A 17,979-nucleotide genomic window follows, 5' to 3' on the forward strand; every position below is an offset into this window, starting at 1 on the left:
TTTAAACCTCAGGCACATGACAAGAAACAAAATTGTTCCTTTTGCTAATGAACCAACAAATAATTGTAACAAAAATGCCTTAAGTTAAATATATAGTCAATATAGTCACTGGGAGAGAGAGAGAGAGAGGAAAAAAACCAACACAATTTTTGTGCTACCCAGATTTAGTGCTATTCAAGTTACTCAATAGCACATAATGATTTCATATGATGTAGTCAGCGTGGCTGGAATCAGTTTTCACCCCTATCAAGAGTCATCAGACGTTCCCTGGGAATAAATTAGCAGTTTTAGGAAGGTCTCTTAAGCCACCAGTTGTCACTTAGTAGTCTATAAGAAGCCTAGAGTCCGAGTGTGAAAACAAGAGCTAAAGATGGTACCGTTGTGACTCCCAGGCCTCCCACCACACTGGGAGGCGTGACCAGATAGAGAATCCCGGCTCCGATGATAGCACCCAGGCACTGGGCTGCGATGTAGAAGACAGACTTGGCAATGCTAATCTTCCTCGTGCACACCATGGCCACCGTCACGGCGGGGTTGATGTGGCCACCGCTGATGTGGCCAAAGCACTGGACCATAGTTGCAATGCTGAGTCCAAAGCAGAGGGAGATGAGAACCATGTCGACCGGTAAGGGCTTTTCTGCTCCACCCCAGTTGATGGTGGATCCCAGGCTGAGCAGGACAAAAATAAGCATAGCCAGAAATTCCGCTGTGACTGCCTTCCAGAAAGCTTGAGTCCAGACCCCTTTGAAGGCCACCATGATACTCTCTCTTCTACACAAAGGTCCACACTTACTGAAAGGAAAAACAAATCGGCATCAGAAGCTACCAGTCCAAGGTTTATGCCTTTAGGTGAGGATGTCCAGGCCAGCAGTCTTGCCCCGCAGTAGGGAGGCCACCCAGCCAAAAGTTATTTGCATACAGAGAAAGAATGCTTCTGGAAAAATCTCCTTAATTACTTAATTATCTCTTAAGGAGATAAGTAACTATTGTTATGTTATTCTATTGAGATTGTTATTCTAATCTCCTTTGAGTTAATATCCAAAGATCATCCAGTTTCACTGGAAAATTATCTGAATTGTCCCTAGAAAAGAAAATGTCTAAATCAAGTTCCTTAAAGAATTAAGAATAAAGTATATTTACCTTGTAGTCAATTCCCTCAGAGCAAGTTTTTACGTTTCAAGGTACTTTTTACATGTCATTTCTATTTGGAACCTACAGCCATAAAAAAGGGAGGTCTTTTCCAGTTCTGTCCTTTATGGTTCAAATGGCATTCTGGAAATGGATTTGTAGAGCTGACTGTCCCTCCTCTCCCCCATTGGAGACTCTGGATGAAGGCGAGTCCTGCTAGGAAGCCAGGAGGGCTGGAAGGCTGGAAGGTTGTCTTTGGAGAAGGTGAATCTTGTTTGGTGGGAGGGCCACTCGTGGTGTCTGCAGGGCCGGAGCTGGGACCCGGGACTGGGAAGGGGACGCTGCCATGCTCTCCCCGGCCAGCGGGAGGAGTCCGGGAGCCCGCCCAGGTCCGGAGGCGGCTCAGAGCCGTTTCAACCGCAGGCCCCAGGGGAGCCGGAGCGCCTGTCCGAGGGCGGGGACCGGCCACCTGGGCGGGGCGGGCTCCAGGCAGCGCCAGTGCACAGACGCAGCGGCCCCGCCCGCTGGGTACCAGGCGCAGGCACCTCACCCGGGAAAGTGCAACCTGGCCTCTGCGCACTTTTGCAGGGTTGAGGGACCATCCCCTCTTGGGCCTGTCTCTCCACCCCTTGAAGTTTACCTCTCAGATAAAACCTCCCAAAGGGGATCCTGGAGGCCAGTGTGTACCAGCGGCGCCCCAGGCACCCTGCCCGCCAAGTGCGGGGGACAGCGACTTGGGCAGAGCTGCGGCAGGCAGGTGGGCAAGAAGAGTGGGGCCAGGGAGACAATGGTCCTCAAAGCAGGAGGCTCCGGAGAGCAGTTTTTCTCTAGTGTCTTCCTGACGGCCTTCTCTAAATTCTGCTGGTGCCTCTTCCTGGGGCGGGGAGGGGGCGTGGGGCGGGGGAGAGCTTGCGCGCCTGTGGGCTGGGGGGAGGGGGGAGGATGGGTAGGGCAGCGAGGCAGCCTTTGGGATGGAAGACCCTTTCTTCCTCTTAATGTCTTTGGATCTTTAGAGCTGATAAGGGGTGGGGGTTGAGGATATTAATGGCAAGAAATGGCTAGGATTCCCCTTGGGAGGCAGTGGGCCCAGTTACCCCATTATTCAAGACATTTGCCCTTATCCTTCGTCTGTGATAGTGCGGGAGGGGAGAAGCGTGGAGAACATTTAGCGGAGACTCTCATCCCAGGGGACTGTGAAAAGGGTTAGACAAGAAAGCCAGGTATTTTAACAGATTAGAATTATTGCAGCTTTCCCTCTGACGGGCTACGGAGCACGGGCCCTTCTCCGCACTACCCCCACCCCCACCCCACCCCCAGTCACTTACAGTCCCCAGGAGCCCGGGTCCGGCTGGTTGGGCAGTGGAGACATGCTGCACCAACAAAGACCAGAGGAATGCCGCCCTGACCTTTAGGATCTCGGCTCAGCCCCTGGTCTGACGTGGGGATTTGCTTCAGAGTTGGAAAGAAAAACCCATTTTCTGCCCAAGCCTAGGTGGCTCCAGAAGGGGACCAGCCAGCCCTGTCGCCAGCGGTCCCTTGCCCCAGTGAACTCCTCTAAGTGAATCATGTAATTACGAAAAACCCCAGCTGGGAGGACAGTGACATCACACTCCCTAGAGGAAGAGAAAATAAAGAGACAAGATAGGGAGGGTGGGAGGGAGGGAGATGCAAGAGGGAAGAGATATGGGAACATATGTATATGTATAACTGATGCACTTTGTTATAAAGCAGAAACTAACACACCATTGTAAAGCAATTATACTCCAATAAAGATTAAAAAAAAAAAAAGGGACAAAAACAGCACTTGGAGCAGGGCAGCCAAGGTGCCCTGGGGGAGAAATGACAAGTATCCCAAAGGGGGAGAAACTCACAAATTGAAAAAGCCTGGCTTCTGAACTCACCAGTGACCCACGGCTGTAGCCGAGATGGCAAAGGGCAAGATGCTATGTCAGGCGATGGTCCTCTGTGGCCGGATTTAGTGGGAAAAAGGAAGAGGACAAGGCAGGAAGCTAAGGCAGCCAGGTGGGCAGGATGCGGCAGGTCCCATTCCCAGCACAGGGATCTGGGAGAGGCAGGCCCCGTGTACAAGACGCCTTCCTGCTGCACCCTCTCCCTCACCTTCCCTGAGCATTCTCTGTGCACTTGCCTCCCTCTCCAGAGACCTAATCTGAGAAGCCCAGTTGCTCTTTCAACTTCAAGCTTTTATCAGCCAGAGAAATAAAAACCCAACTCCCCAAACCCCCAAACAAGTAGACTCCTTAAGCAAGCCTTTAGCTTTCTTTGAAAACGTGCAAAACGCTGATCTCTTTCCAGGGCAGAGTGACCAACCTCAGTCAGCTGTGAACCACAAAGTCCCCTGGCAGCACATACATACCTCTGGCTTGACATGCGCTCACCCCAGCTCTCTCACGGCCCCTCTTAATTAGCTGTCGTCAATGTTCTCTTCCCTGTTCACACTCCCTGGAAATGCATCATCACCATTTGTTTTGCTTCTTTCGCCCCAGAACAAAGGGGATTTGTTGATGTGACCGGGTTGTACAGAGCCGGACACATTACTTTCTAGCTGAACGCCCAGCCTGAGCCACTTCTGGACAGCTGAGGCCATGGGTGAGTAATTTTTCTGATGAAAAATACTACAGATAGATTTACCTCCATAGGGTCATTTTCTTGTGCTTTCACAGGTCTCCAGTATCTGGAGGATTTTGCTCCAAAGCATCCCTTTTCTTCTGCCCTCTCTCTGCCTCTCCTCTCTTATGAATATGCCCGGTACCCAGCCCTGAAAGAACCACCCACCTGCCCGAGAGTTTCCTTCTAGATTCTGCCTGAGAAGGTACACGTATCTGTAATGAAAGAGTCAGTCTGAGTTTCATCTTTCGTCAGAGCATTGTTCCCTTAAGGCAAAGAAGGACTTACCCCCACTGCCTGCCTGCGGGTCTGTCACTCATGCCTCCTTTGGCTAGAGGGCAGCGCTCATTGCCTGCGTCTGGGCTCCCAGTGCACTGGGAGTCAGATTACGGCCACTTGTCTGATTGGGCTTGTGGATTCTTAGGGGTGGAAAGATTCTGCACCATGTGGCAATGGCTAAGTTATATTTGAACTTGAAATGACTTTTTCTACCTGATCGCTATAGACACAGGGCATTTCAGGAACACGAAACGCTGGCTCGTGTTAATGTTTCTTTAGCTGGTGACCCTTGAAAATGAGGATTTCCCTAAATCTTTATTTGAGTTCCTCCCACCACAGAGAATTGCTGACAATTTGTCTTTTTTTTTTGGTTACATGTATAGTTGAAATTGGGCAACTACTACAGCATGGATTTGCTTTATCCAGCAGTTGAGATGAATTGAGATTTCGGCCGAGGTGCATTTGTTTTTGAGCGGCAAAATATCCAGTGGGTTCTATGTGAAGTTTTTGTTCCGAGAAGCCGCTTTTTTTTAACATCTTTACTGGGGTCTAATTGCTTTACAATGGTGTGTTAGTTTCTGCTTTATAACAAAGTGAATCAGTTATACATATACATATGTTCCCATCTCTCTTCCCTCTTGCGTCTCCCTCCCTCCCACCCTCCCTATCCCACCCCGCCAGGAGGTCACAGAGCACCGAGCCATATCCCTGTGCCATGCGGCGAGAAGCAGCTTTTGAAGCACAGCAGATAACTGCAGGTCTCTTGTAGCCTGTGCAGCACTGATTTGGATAACAGGAAATAAGGCTGCTGTAGAGTCTCACCTGACTGTTATGTTAACGATTGTTGGGTGAGAAGTGGCAAATTTTAAATATATAGAGGCTGGGTGGGCACAAAATTATTGGGAACTCTAGGTAAATTTAATATCTAGAAACCTTGGGACAGGACTGACTACATTTTTTGTGGGAGCCAGTGCCAAATGAATGCAAGACTCCTTGTTGAGGAACTATAAGAATTTCAAGTTCACAACAGCAGGACATGAAACAAAGTGTGGGACCCTTCTAAGTGCATAGCTGTGTGCCCATGAAGGCATCCTCAACTGAAGGTCTGATATCTGGAAGGTCTAAGAATTAGTGCCTGTGTCACCATCTCATTCATTTTTTTTTCTTTAAATGGACCTCAGGTACCTAGAATTGGAATAATCCTAATCCTTGGTGTATGACACTCTGTCATCACTAATACATGTATGGCCCTCTTTTATTTTATAATAGGTAATTAATTACTTTAAAAAATTTATTTGGTTGCACCAGGTCTTAGTTGTGGCAGGCGGGCTCCTTAGTTGTGGCACGTGTGAGCCTTAGTTGCGGCTCACAGCCTCCTTAGTTGTGGCATGCGAACTCTTAGTTGCGGTATGCATGTGGGATCTAGTTCCCTGACCAGGGATCGGACCCCGGGCCTCCTGCATTGGGAGTGCCACGGAGTCTCATCCACTGCCCCACCAGGGGTTAATTAATTCATTAATTGATTACTTTTAAGGTACATAATGAACATCCGTGAACCACCACTCAATCCAACAACTAGACCTGTGATAATAACTCACATCTACCTACGGGACCCTCCCTCTCCCTGCCCTGCCTCTCCACCTACCATCGCATTTCACGTAGGAGTTTTACTCAGAATGAGGTGTGGCAAGAAAGAAATACAGGAGAGAGAAGAAGAAAACGGTTATGTTTTCACATCATAGTTACAGTTTTTTGTTTTCTTGTCTCCTTTGGGTCCTTGAGACTTGGGAATGGTTGAAAAGCGCTCACGAGAAAGAGGAATTACAATTTTGAGTGAGAATTGCAGAGGAGCCCTTTAATCCTGTTTCAAGCATTCTCAGATAACAAAGATTGAATTTACATCCTTAAGAATGTGGCTGCACACTGATGGCTGTCCATCAGGGGTTTCAGGCTTTTAAAAATATGCTCCCTGAAAGTCCCAACAAACTCTGGTGAGAGGGGAAGGGAGGAATTTCTGGGAATCCACAAAGAACACTTAAAATATTTCAAAATATTTCATGTCGATTCTTAAAGCTGTTTACCATTCAGATTTTAGAATGAGATTTTTTGTAAAGGTGCAAAACAATTGTTTTTATTCTGAAAATTTTGACATTGAGTCAGAAGTGTTTGCGAGGTCTTTGAACCCAAGGAACAATGTTGCAAGGCTTAGGTCTGTCCTCAAGAATGAGGCCTGTGGTCCTATCCACAGGAACCTACAAAAGTGGCACTCCCTACAGCTGCTGGTCACTGGGGGGACATTTTTCAGGCCCACGCTTTGTAAGTTGCGCTCAGCTCATTAGCATTCACTCCATGGCCTTGGCAGTTCCCGGCACCATTTTGCAAAGGGCCAGCAGAACTTGGTTACCACAGTTTCTCAGACCCTTTCCCTTTCTTCTGGCTGGCTGATCACTGCCAGTCCAGTTCCTAAGGGATGGCTGTTCCCATCCAGCGAAGGGCCACCCTAACTGGCACAAATTCAAACTTATTAGTACTCTCGGCAGAGAGGTTCAAAACTGACCAGGGATTAACCCTTCACCTACTGGCGGTAGTTTTTCTTATTAGGTCTTCCTTATTATCCTTTTTATATTTGAGATGGTCTTATTGGTCTTCCGGAGACACGTTCAGTCTTGTGCAATAACCACCTACTTCCCTGGCTTTTCTTTAAACTAGGGACAGAAACTGCCAATAGGATTGTCTGTGACAATGCATGCAGCATATGATAATGGAAGATATCAGCTATAATGCACTTGTGATGGTAGAAAAAGTATGAGGCAGGGAGCCCTGGCGAATATAAGTGATAGCTTCTAAGTTGACCTGTTTTTTTTGGTTTTATTTTTTTGCGGTACGCGGGCCTCTCACTGTCGTGGCCTCTCCCGTTGCGGAGCACAGGCTCCGGACGTGCAGGCTCAGCGGCCATGGCTCACGGGCCCAGCCGTTCCGCGGCGTGTGGGATCTTCCCGGACCGGGGCACGAACCCGTGTCCCCTGCATCGGCAGGCAGACTCTCAACCACTGTGCCACCAGGGAAGCCCAAGTTGACCTGTTTTTGAACTGGCCTAGGCCTAGAGCCAAATGAGATGCGGGATCTAAATTGTTTTTTTTCCCATTGGTAACCTTGCAAGGGCCTGAATTCATTTAAAGATGGAATAACAATTTATTGATGAAATTTTCTTGACTTTCTTACTATATAGTGCTCTGATCTTTAGGAAAAGGATAGTGACATGGTACATTGATTTAAAATCAATCTTGTGTGTCAGGCAAGCTTGTGAGTTTTTAGTTGAAGAGCTTTGTGAAGTTGTAGGTCAGTAACATATGAGAAAAATGAAAGAAGGGTGAATGAAAATTACCAGTACTCGGCAAAAACTAGCGATTGATGCACTTTGCTCCTAATTTTTAATCTACTATATCACATTGTTATCCTTGGGAGCTGATGTATATCTGTGGGATTTGTAGACCCCTTTTCCCATCCTGGCCCTCAGAACTTTTAGTATTCCTTCATGTGTTTGGAGATTGAAGACTAATTCAAACGCACTAAAAATGCCAGCAGTACCTCAGGACCAGACAGGAAGTGTCTCTAGGCTGGCAGGGACAGACTCAGTCGCATCTCACAAATCTTATCTTGCTTTTCATGAATCTCAGTGATATGAATTCTCCCCCAGAGCACTTATATATCATTATGTTCATTAAAAACAAACAGATAAACAAATCAGCAAAAGCAGCAGCAGGCAACCCCCAGCACCACAACAAAGGGCTTCCGTGGACATTTATTCCCTTTTCAAAGAGGGGTTACCTCACTGTTATAGTAATTCAGAGCAGTTGCTGGAGATACGGTTCACCACCGAAAGAGAAAAATAAAAATAACAATCAAAAAACAGCAAGGAACCAAAAATAGTTTGACTTAGCTTCCTTTCCTCAGTGAGGTGAATCTGACAAAACATGGGTCTTGGTAATGGACGTGGACCCTTTCACTCTATTGCTGCCCCTGTCCCCTTGCCCCATGGGGCCAGGTTTTCCCGTTTGGTTATAGCAGGCGCAGTTTTCTTGATTCAGGTCCAGGTGGATTCTGCTTTGGCTGGCAAGTTGTACTCTGCTGACATTTAAGGCAGGAATTCCCTGGGAAAATAGTCAAGAGATTCTTTTGGTCCTGCTGGCAGGGTTCCAAAAGGTTTAGGGTTCCCCTCTCTAGGCCAATGGGCAGAGAGAAAAGGAGGGAGGGAAAGAGAAACAGAAGGACTGTATTGAGTGACTGTATTTCATCCGAAGCTTGTACAAAAGAGCAGAAATGTGGTTGGATGACTGGATACTTTTCTTACCCCTTATCGCCTACCCAGCTACTATGACAGTTCAGAGTTTGGTTGGGCGTTTTAAAGGCTGCTCAGACATCCACAGTTAAAAATCTGTTTTCTGGGAAGCAAAGGACTTTGGGATCTAATGGGTTGGACTGAAATGTTTGGAATGGTCAATAATCTGTAAAGTGTAGTCTGTAGTAGTCATTGTTCCAAAATTTAAATTAAATTTGAACATATTAAAAGCCAAATCAATGTTTTGGCAATTATTATCACTTATACAAAAAGGTTTGGAATCCTTATGTTTTTAATAGACTAAGGAAAATAGTCCCAGTTTCAAGGAAAGAGCAAAATGCTTAAAATTCTGTGTGTAAAAAGGGGGAGTAGATAGGAGTAGACCGAAAAACTAGGCAGTTAAAAGAAATGTTGCCTTTTCTTAGAAAATGAACATTTTCTAAGAAAGGAGAAGAAAGGGTCATAATCTGTGACCATAAAAAAAAGTGATAGACTCTCAACGGCCTAGTTCTTTAAGAATTTTCTCAGATGACCCTTCCCATAATTCAGACTAAACTTTCTCTTGCTTCTTTCCTAAATGATCATACATCCTTCTCTTTAACCTCTGTATTTCCTTTTCGTGTACAATCAGAAGAAATCTACGCGTGAAGAAATTCACAGGACCTCTTAGAAGTGTCAAACCTCACTGATGATTTCACCATACTTGAATATTCTTTTTTTTTTTTTTTTTTTTTTTTTTTTACGGTACGCGGGCCTCTCACTGTGTGGCCTCTCCCGTTGCGGAGCACAGGCTCCGGACGCGCAGGCTCAGCAGCCATGGCTCACGGGCCCAGCCGCTCCGCGGCATGTGGGATCCTCCCGGATCGGGGCACGAACCCGCGTCCCCTGCATCGGCAGGCGGACCCTCAACCACTGCGCCACCAGGGAAGCCCAGAAGTAACATTTTTAAAAAAACCTCTGTCTTATGGATTAATCCAAAATGTCTCAGCAAATTTTATTTAAAAAATAAGAAACTGGGCTTCCCTGGTGGCCATAGCCGCTGAGCCTGCGCGTCCGGAGCCTGTGCTCCGCAACAGGAGAGACCACAACTGTGAGAGGCCCGCGTACCGCAAAAAAAAAAAAAAAAAAAAGAAACTGCCTTTATGTCATCTCCTCATTAGCTCTTTGGGGAAGATAATAAACGACATTCATGGCTCCACATGTCCACTCAGGCCACTGAGTACGGCTGGAAAAAATAATACCATTGAGGATGGATAATTTTACAAATTTATAATTTCCAAAGTAAACTTACTCCTCAATGCCACCCAGAAATCCTATTCGTCCAGAATCATCTGTCTCTCATTCCCTGGAAGACTATAAAAGGCACTTGGAACAGTTCTTTGCTCAAAAAGATAAAATGTTTTGGAAAGATGGAATTACAAAGCTGCCTGAAAAATGGCAGAAGGTAGTGGAACAAAAGGGTGAATACATTGTTCCATAAGGTTCTTAGTGAAAATGAAAAATGTGTCTTTTATTTTTACTTAAAAACCAAAGGCACTTTCTGGCCAGCCCAACATTTTTTTAAAATAACATTTTCATTTCTAATTGGAGGGACTTTTAAAAGAACAGTTTAGTGAACCAGGAACACACTGACATAATGAACTATGCTTCCCACTGCTATCTGAGAGGGATTAGTACAACAGAGCATTGTAACAAGGTCTAAACAGTTTTACAGACATACTCAATGTATAGTTCATAGTTTTCTTGTGATACTTTTCTGTGTACAAGTCTTTATAATCACCCAAGGGGACATACAAAAATCACTTTATAAACTTTCAAGAGCAATACAATTCTTCACTGTTATTGCTAATAATTCCATTAAAAAAAATGAGAGCTTGTTGAGTAGATGGAAGAGCTCTATAATGTCCTGGTAATACCAACATTATTATACCCTTCAATAGCGGATCACATTGAAGACCTCACAGAATAAATATGCAAACTTCATACTACCCTTCTCATTCTGCACAACATTTTGAGTAGAAAAATTGTGGTACCATATGGCTCATGGGACGTCAGAGAAAGAGATTGTTCGTGTCAGAACTTGTGATGTTCTCAATACCTTGACCTCAGCTGCGATCGCTGGGCCCGCCTGCAGCCCAACATGGGTATATAGCTCCTCAAATGCCCCAGAGTATTGTGTAATCCTCTGAACCTTTAGTTTTGGTGAAAGGAGAACAAGTGTCTTCATAGTTAGTGAGACTGAAGTCCTAAAGATTAGTTACCTGTCAAAATTACACAGTCAAAGGCTCTGAACTTTGGGGCTGGTTGTCAGCCAATGGTTATCTTACAATACTTGCTTTTTCAGGACTCAGACCATGTCATAGTTACTTGTACTCCTGTAGCATCCACGGTACAGAATCTTGGCAGGTGCTCAATAGTTGCTAGTAAAATAAGACTCTTGGTGCCTAGAGCACCAGAGACCAAATGATTTACACCAGATTATGCATGAAGTGGTGTTCTACTTGTGAAATAAGTGATCTTCACATCTGTGTAATTAGCGTGTGTTGTATTGACTAGTGCTCTGCAAACACTCATAGGTGCTTCAAATATACTTGTGGTTTTCTAATTTATAGTAGTGATAGTCTTATGTATCATTTATACTTTTTATTAATTTCTTTTGTCATTACTGTCCTGTTTTATAATTTTGCATTAAATGTTCTAATAAATATAATCACTGAATAGCATAAAAAATTACATAGTTGAGGACATGATCCAGTCCTAGAATTTGGGTCCTGAAGATTTCACTTTAACCCTTGGAATTTGTTCACTTCTACAAGAAAGCTGAGCTTTGATTTTTTTAGTTGCATCAGAGCCTCACTATGTAACACACTGAGTCAACAGGCCATATCATACCTTTTAAAAGAGAAAGTGAAAAATGAATCCATTTAACAATTTTTCCCCAGTAAAATTGCTGCTGTCTGTATAAAGCTAAAATAAGACAGCAAGATTATCAACTGTCCAATCTTCTAGAGTTACATTTCAAAATCAACATTGGAAGCAGAATTTAAAAACTGTGTGTTTATAAAATCAGAATGTCAAGAGTGAACTAAGCAACTAATCAAATATTTTAGGACATTTTGAGGTATCTAGAAATAAGTTAGCTTAAACAGTCAGTCTACGTTTCCTATGGCAAAACAGTATAACTGTTAAAACGGTGGTGGTGGGCCTACAGCGTTTTGAGATTCTGTTCTATTTCTGTATGGTTGTAATATTAAATTGATAAGAAATTAACTAACTACCATGAATCCAGCTCGCTGGTAGTATGTGACTGCCCTTGTGGAGTGGCTTTGGCAGGGTATTGAGCACAGGGCTTTCCCTGGTTCAGCAGTGCAAACCCACCCTGGGGCCCTGTACTGCTCAGTCTTCCCTCCTCATGCTCTGGCCAGGTGTTCTCTGGCGCCCCAGGGCTGTTCCATGGGTCCCTTGAACTCCTCACCTTCCTGCTCTTTCCCCTCTCTTTCCAGGTATGACCTCAACCCTTGCATCACAGTGAAAACAGCCTTCAGATGGGAAATCCTTTGAATTCCCTTGAACAAACCTAAAAATGCCTTGCATCTGGTAATGCTCTCCTCCTTACCTGTTTCCTATGGGAGAAGTATCCCTGCAGTGCCTTGGAGGGATTCCTTCAGTCCCGTTCTGCATCCCACCCATTTCTGCCTCCTAGTACCATTCTCTAATCCGATCTTGTCGATCAGACTTTACAGTTGAAAAATTACTGAACCCTCCAATGAACATTTTGTTTATGTGAACTGTGGGTATTGACCCTTACCGTATGAGGAACTGAAACAGAGAATTTAAAAATTGTTTTAATTTACTTAAAAATAACAATAATAAACCCAGCATATGTCAACTAAATCGAATTTTCAAAGAAAAAGAAATATATTTATATTCTTCAAAGCAAAAAGATTAGTGAGAAGAGTAGCATTGTTTTATGTTTTTGCAATTCTCTTTAATGTCTGGTTTAATAGAAGACAGCTGATTCCCCTTTCTGCTTCTCCGTACGATCTGTTGTGAAATGATTGTCTGGTTGAAGTATGGGAAGAGAATCCTGCCACACGCATATATGGAGCCGGAAAAGAGAGGTCTATTTTAATAACTTTTTCAGATAATTGTAGATAATTTTCTTTGATAGTACACCAAAACTCAATAAGTGGTTGTTTTTTTAAAGGTTAGTGTCACTGTAGATGCTGAAGGCATCTTAATGAATTTTCATACCTTGTTACTTTAAAATCTATTCATCTATTTTTTACTTTGAACTAGTCTTCTAATAAGGCATCATTTTGAACATTATGTTTGGTCATTTGGAATCTGTTCATTCATTGACTTATGTGGATCTTCCAAATGTTGGCATACTTTATTTTATAATATCAAAAATATCATATTCATCAGTGTCACCACCAATCACATCAGAAAAGTATTAAAGTTTTGAGAGCTGTCAACCTCACAGTGGCAGACACAAATTTTCCAAAAGGATAAGCTTTTTGAAAGCTCAAATATTATTATTGGCAACAAATATTGTCAGTTTTTCTGGAAGTGATGGGCTCATTTGCTCATTTCCAAGAAAATGTCAGCCAGTCACTCAATTTGAATAGCCATAGTTTGTCAGCCATTCTTTAAAGGAAGAATGGTATTCCATGAACAAAGGGGCTGGTTCAGCTCACGAATCCATCAGTCCTGAAGATAGCCAGCACACTCCGTCTGTAGCAGAAGTACTTTATGTATACTGCTCATTTTGTCACAGAGAACATCACAAAGACCTCCACTCAGTGTCAAGATTTAATAAAATTAGTAATTTTTTGCTACATCAAAGACATTCTTAAGTAGAACTGACACTTACTGTACTGCATGTGATGGTGAGGACACCCCTGCTAAGACGGTTTTGATGCCTTGATTCCTGACAAGGTGTCAGCAATTTTACCCACCATGGCTTTTGTGCTGACGATACAAATGTCATACAGTAAGAAAGGCAAGTAACAAAAAAACAAAAGAACAGCTAGGGGCTTCCCTGGTGGCACAGTGGTTGAGAGTCCGCCTGCCGATGCAGGGGACACGGGTTCGTGCCCCGGTCCGGGAAGATCCCACATGCCGCGGAGCGGCTGGGCCCGTGAGCCATGGCCACTGAGCCTGCGCGTCCGGAGCCTGTGCTCCGCAACGGGAGAGGCCACAACAGAGAGAGGCCCGCGTACCGCAAAAAAAAAAAAAAAAAAGGCAAGTAACATCTCATTAGGATTAGGAAAACAGCCATGATTGCCCAGACCCCCTGAAACATCTCAGGGACCCCCTAGGGGTATGGAGACCACTCTTTGAGACTCATAGCTCTAACCGATTATCCTCATGTTCTGTATCTTAATTCTCTACTTAATATTACCTCTTTCTATTGGGAAAAGAGCTCACCAAAATAAATCGCCCCTCGACCCCAATGACCTACCAGTAAATCTACTTTCCCCTGTAGAGCCAAATACCCTTAAAAAATTATCTCCATTTATTGTCTCTTTTCTCATGTTTTACCCTTCGGTACCGGTTATAGCCTAGTTTCTGTCCCTATCACTTCCTGTAAATGCTTTCTTCACGTACTCAGGCCTTCTCTGTTGTGTGACTCTAGAGGCAATGCCCCAGCCTTTACCTTCCTCTGCAGCACCTGGCCCCGCTGACCACTCGTCCATCATCATATGTGCCAGGGTTTGTGCTAAGTGCTTGGCACGACACAGCTCATTTAATCTGTGTGGCATCCTGATGATGAAGCTCCAATTATTATTCCATCTCACAATTAAAAAAAAATAAGAAAAGTGCCCAAGGTCATACAGCTCACAGGTAGAAGTGCAGAGTCTCAAACTCAGGTCTCCATGACGCCAAAGCCACAGGTCATGAGCACCACAATATACCCCCTTCTAGAAACACCCCCTTCCCTTTCCCATGACATCATTCTCCAGGTTTGTTGTTATCAGTTTCTCAAACTTCTATCACTTCTGTTCCACCTTCACCATTTTTTCCATATCTAAGTCAACTCTTTACAATTTTATAAATTATATAAATATATATGTATACAGTTGACCCTTGAACAATGTGGGCTTGAACTGCATAGCTCCCCATACACGGACTTTTTTCCATAGTAAATACTATAACACTACACGATCCGAGGTTGCTTGAATCCACAGATGCGGAACCGCGGGTCCTGAGGGCCAACTATAAGTTATACGCCCATTGATTTTCGACTACTCGGAGGGTGGTCACCCCTAATCCCCGAGTTGTTCAAGGGTCAACTGTATTTAAAGTCAACTCGGATTTTTACTCAGCGTCAATCTATGCAAAATACCATCAGTCTGATATGCTGGTTAGATTTTTATAATGCATATTAAATTCAGTATATAATTTTCAGAAAAGTCTATTCCATGTACCACCTCAAGCCATCTTGCACACCATCAGTGTGTATATGCTGTTTCCATCGTGAGGAATGACCCTCTTTTTGAGAAAGGAGGCAAGGAAGAGAGGACTTAAGGAGGAAATGCCTTCTGTCAAGATGAAATGAAAAGAGGAGGAAAATGAAGATTTGTGTTCATCTCAATTGATGGTGGTAAAAAATGGTTGGCCCTTCAGGCCACAGAGATTAAGGAATGTTTGATAGAGCAGCACAGAAATCATTACAGAATTAATTACTTCGGGATAAAGGATGGTGTTTTTCAAGTGAAAAGCTCGGGCTCTACTGTCCTTCGGAAACTGTTATGCAGATCAGAGGACGACTGAAGTGGCAGCAGTGCTGTCCTCAGACCCTGGCAGTGGGGCCCTGCCCTGGACCCCTGCTTTAGAAGACTCTGCCTCAACTCTGAGTGCATCGTCCTCCTCCGGTACTTAGAGCCCCTGTAGACCACACGCCCCATGACTGGGACTCTGGAATTCTCTGCTCTCGGGGCCTGGACCGGCCTCTTCTTTGGTATCCCTCCCCCACCCCCCCGATCCCACAGCTGATGTGCACAACCTTGGTCCCAGCTGTGGCCAACGAACAGCTGTTACAGGTGCATGTGTATGGAGCTTGGACTGGGGTGTCCACACTTGTGCATGTGACACTCCCCATGGGGTAGTGTGGCACTGTGACTGGGAAGAATAAGGGGGACCCAGTCATGCCACTATCAAGAGTAGACTTGATTACCCCCGAGTCAGAGAACTGAGCCAAGGAGAGAGAAGCGATCCCCAGGAAACAGGAGCCTCAGTTCAAAGGGAATGTGTACTGCAAATTCCACCATCAAGTTGGGAACTTGTCAATTTAAGACCAAGACATGGAGCGTTATGTGCGATTAGCACCAAGACAAGAGTCACAGAAGTCACGACTGTGACCATTTTGATACAGATCCAGTTGGAACAGGGTAATGTAGGACACAGAACAACAGCAACAGTCATGGAAACAGGATGACAGAAAGGGGCCTGAATGGGATGAACACAGAAAATTGTCCCTTACCTGCATTTGGCTAAGGTTTTCCCTAATTCTTTAGAAAAAGGGAAGTAGAAGTTTGTGAAGAAACTACACTAAATATTGTTTTTGGTTTCAATCAGATACATATATATTGAATAGCCTCTATCTTTCAGGTGTTTTGCAAGGTGCTGGTGTACATAAAATAGTAGGAAAATCAATTCCTGAATATCAATAGTAGGAAAGTCAATCAATAGTAGGAAAATCAATCATGTGGGAGAAGAGACTTCAGGTGGAAAAGATCGAAGATAGCAAAGATTTGGATGTTTGTTTAGGAAGTGTGCTAGGGAAGGCCCATGAGATAAACAATAAGGTTTTGGTTAGCTAGGCGTGCCATAGAAGTTAGCATGAATTTATAGAAAGGTCAGTAAAGTTCTATACATTTCTTTAGCCATGATCACAGGCAAGGGAAAGAACAGGAAAAGGGAATGGAGGGGGTTATATCAAGCCTCGCACAGTGACTACTTAAAAACAAAATCCAGTGTTTGGTGAGAGCAGCACCACAGTGGCTGCCTGCCACCTGGGCCAACTGTCATCATCATAATCACTAACTTTTTTTTTTTTTAGTTCTTACTACATAACATTTTCTGTTCTTAACTCTAAATGCATCATTTCTGAACTTGGCAAGAGTCCTGTGACCACAAGAAGGTTAGCAAGCTGGGGAGAGTGGAAGGGCAAGGTGATTCCGGGGCTTCAGGAAGATTCCAGAAATTTGTGTCCAATTGCTTCAACTTACACTGAAGATGAATGGAATTGCAGTATGAGGGATTTGATGATTTGACAATTCCAGAACGAACACCTGAAATAGAGTCCAGTGAGCTTCTCTGAAGGTCATTAAAAAATTGAATGTATCATTTTAGCTGTTTTGGAATATTTTAGATGCGGTTTTGTTTGGAAGTGGGTTATAATCAAGATAATCACCCCAAACCCTTCCTATCTTTTTTTTTTTTTTTTTTTTTTTTTTGCGGTACACGGGCCTCTCACTGTTGTGGCCTCTCCCGTTGCGGAGCACAGGCTCCAGACGCGCAGGCTCAGCAGCCATGGCTCACGGGCCCAGACGCCCCGCAGCACGTGGGATCTTCCCGGACCGGGGCACGAACCCGTGTCCCCTGCATTGGCAGGCGGACTCTCAACCACTGTGCCACCAGGGAAGCCCCCTCCTCTCTTTAGGGATGTGAAATTAAGCTTGGTATTTTTTTTGTTTCGTTTGGATTTAGGCTCTGACTGATAGAAGAATAATGAGGATTTAATCTCATTATTTAGAATTGAGAAGATAGATTTTCAAACAAATAATTTGGTTACCTGTGCTGTGGTTGAGAGCTGTGGCTGTCTGTGACGAGGTGAAAAAAAAAAAATCCAATCTGGATCGGGTTCACCTTTCATTTGGTTAAGATCTGGTAACGTGGCCACATCAGGGAAGAAATTTAAATTTGCTATCGTGTGTGGAAGATCTTAACTGACATTTGTCGTAACTAACTTTTAGACTTATGTTTAGAGGCATGTAGAAAAAAAGACACAGATTTGAGCCCACCTGGCTTGTTTGCTTGTTTGTGGATACGGAACAATCTTAATTCAGATATCATGAAAGTCAGCGGGCTGCGTAGGCAGAATCGTCTGTGAAGCTGATTGTTCATGCACCGCAAAACTTGCTTTCAATTACTGAAATCAAGTTTTTCCAATGCCTCAAAGCAGGGTCCATTCTGAGGCCTTTGAAAGCAATTTTTCATTTTATTTCTTTGCAAACTGACACATCACTCCATTTGCTTTGTAACAGAAGAGCCAATTTAAAGCAGTTTGCTGCTATGGCTAGCTCTCTCTGCCTCTTCTACCCAGGATCCCCTGACCCTCTAGACTGTTCTGTGCCATGTGGTAGAAACAACCCCAAGATGGCTTTCTAAATAGGAGATGTGTGGCAGATGAAAAATTAAGTGAATTTATGATTGAACTAAGGAGATTCTTTCCCCCGTATTGGTACTTATGTGATTGCACTGATTCCTTGGTCAATTTTATTGCTTGGAAGATTGTAAGAATTCAGCAAATCGCTTTTAAAGAATTTTCATTTTTTACATATGTAGGTCACCGGCTCAAAATCTTATTTCCCAATTTA

General features: G+C 44.1%; 1 protein-coding gene across 6 annotated transcripts in view; it reads right to left on the reverse strand.

The window, feature by feature from the left end:
* The window catches only part of AQP4 (aquaporin 4), a 68,485-nt gene that overhangs the window by 9,440 nt on the left and 41,066 nt on the right, over positions 1-17,979 (reverse strand). For 2 of the 6 annotated variants that reach the window (XM_060028834.2, XM_060028837.1), the window contains exon 2: positions 378-792. In XM_060028834.2, coding sequence (XP_059884817.1) covers positions 378-758 — 381 coding nt within the window. In that variant the 5' untranslated portion in view covers positions 759-792. Of the gene's footprint in view, positions 1-377; positions 793-1,140; positions 1,297-3,029; positions 3,092-3,502; positions 3,600-4,041; positions 4,162-17,979 lie in introns of those variants that run through there. The other 4 variants (XM_060028835.1, XM_060028832.1, XM_060028833.1 and 1 more) reach the window with 4 other exon arrangements.

This window comes from Delphinus delphis, chromosome 13 (assembly GCF_949987515.2).
Source record: "Delphinus delphis chromosome 13, mDelDel1.2, whole genome shotgun sequence".
In the NCBI taxonomy this organism is placed as follows: Eukaryota; Metazoa; Chordata; class Mammalia; order Artiodactyla; family Delphinidae; genus Delphinus; species Delphinus delphis.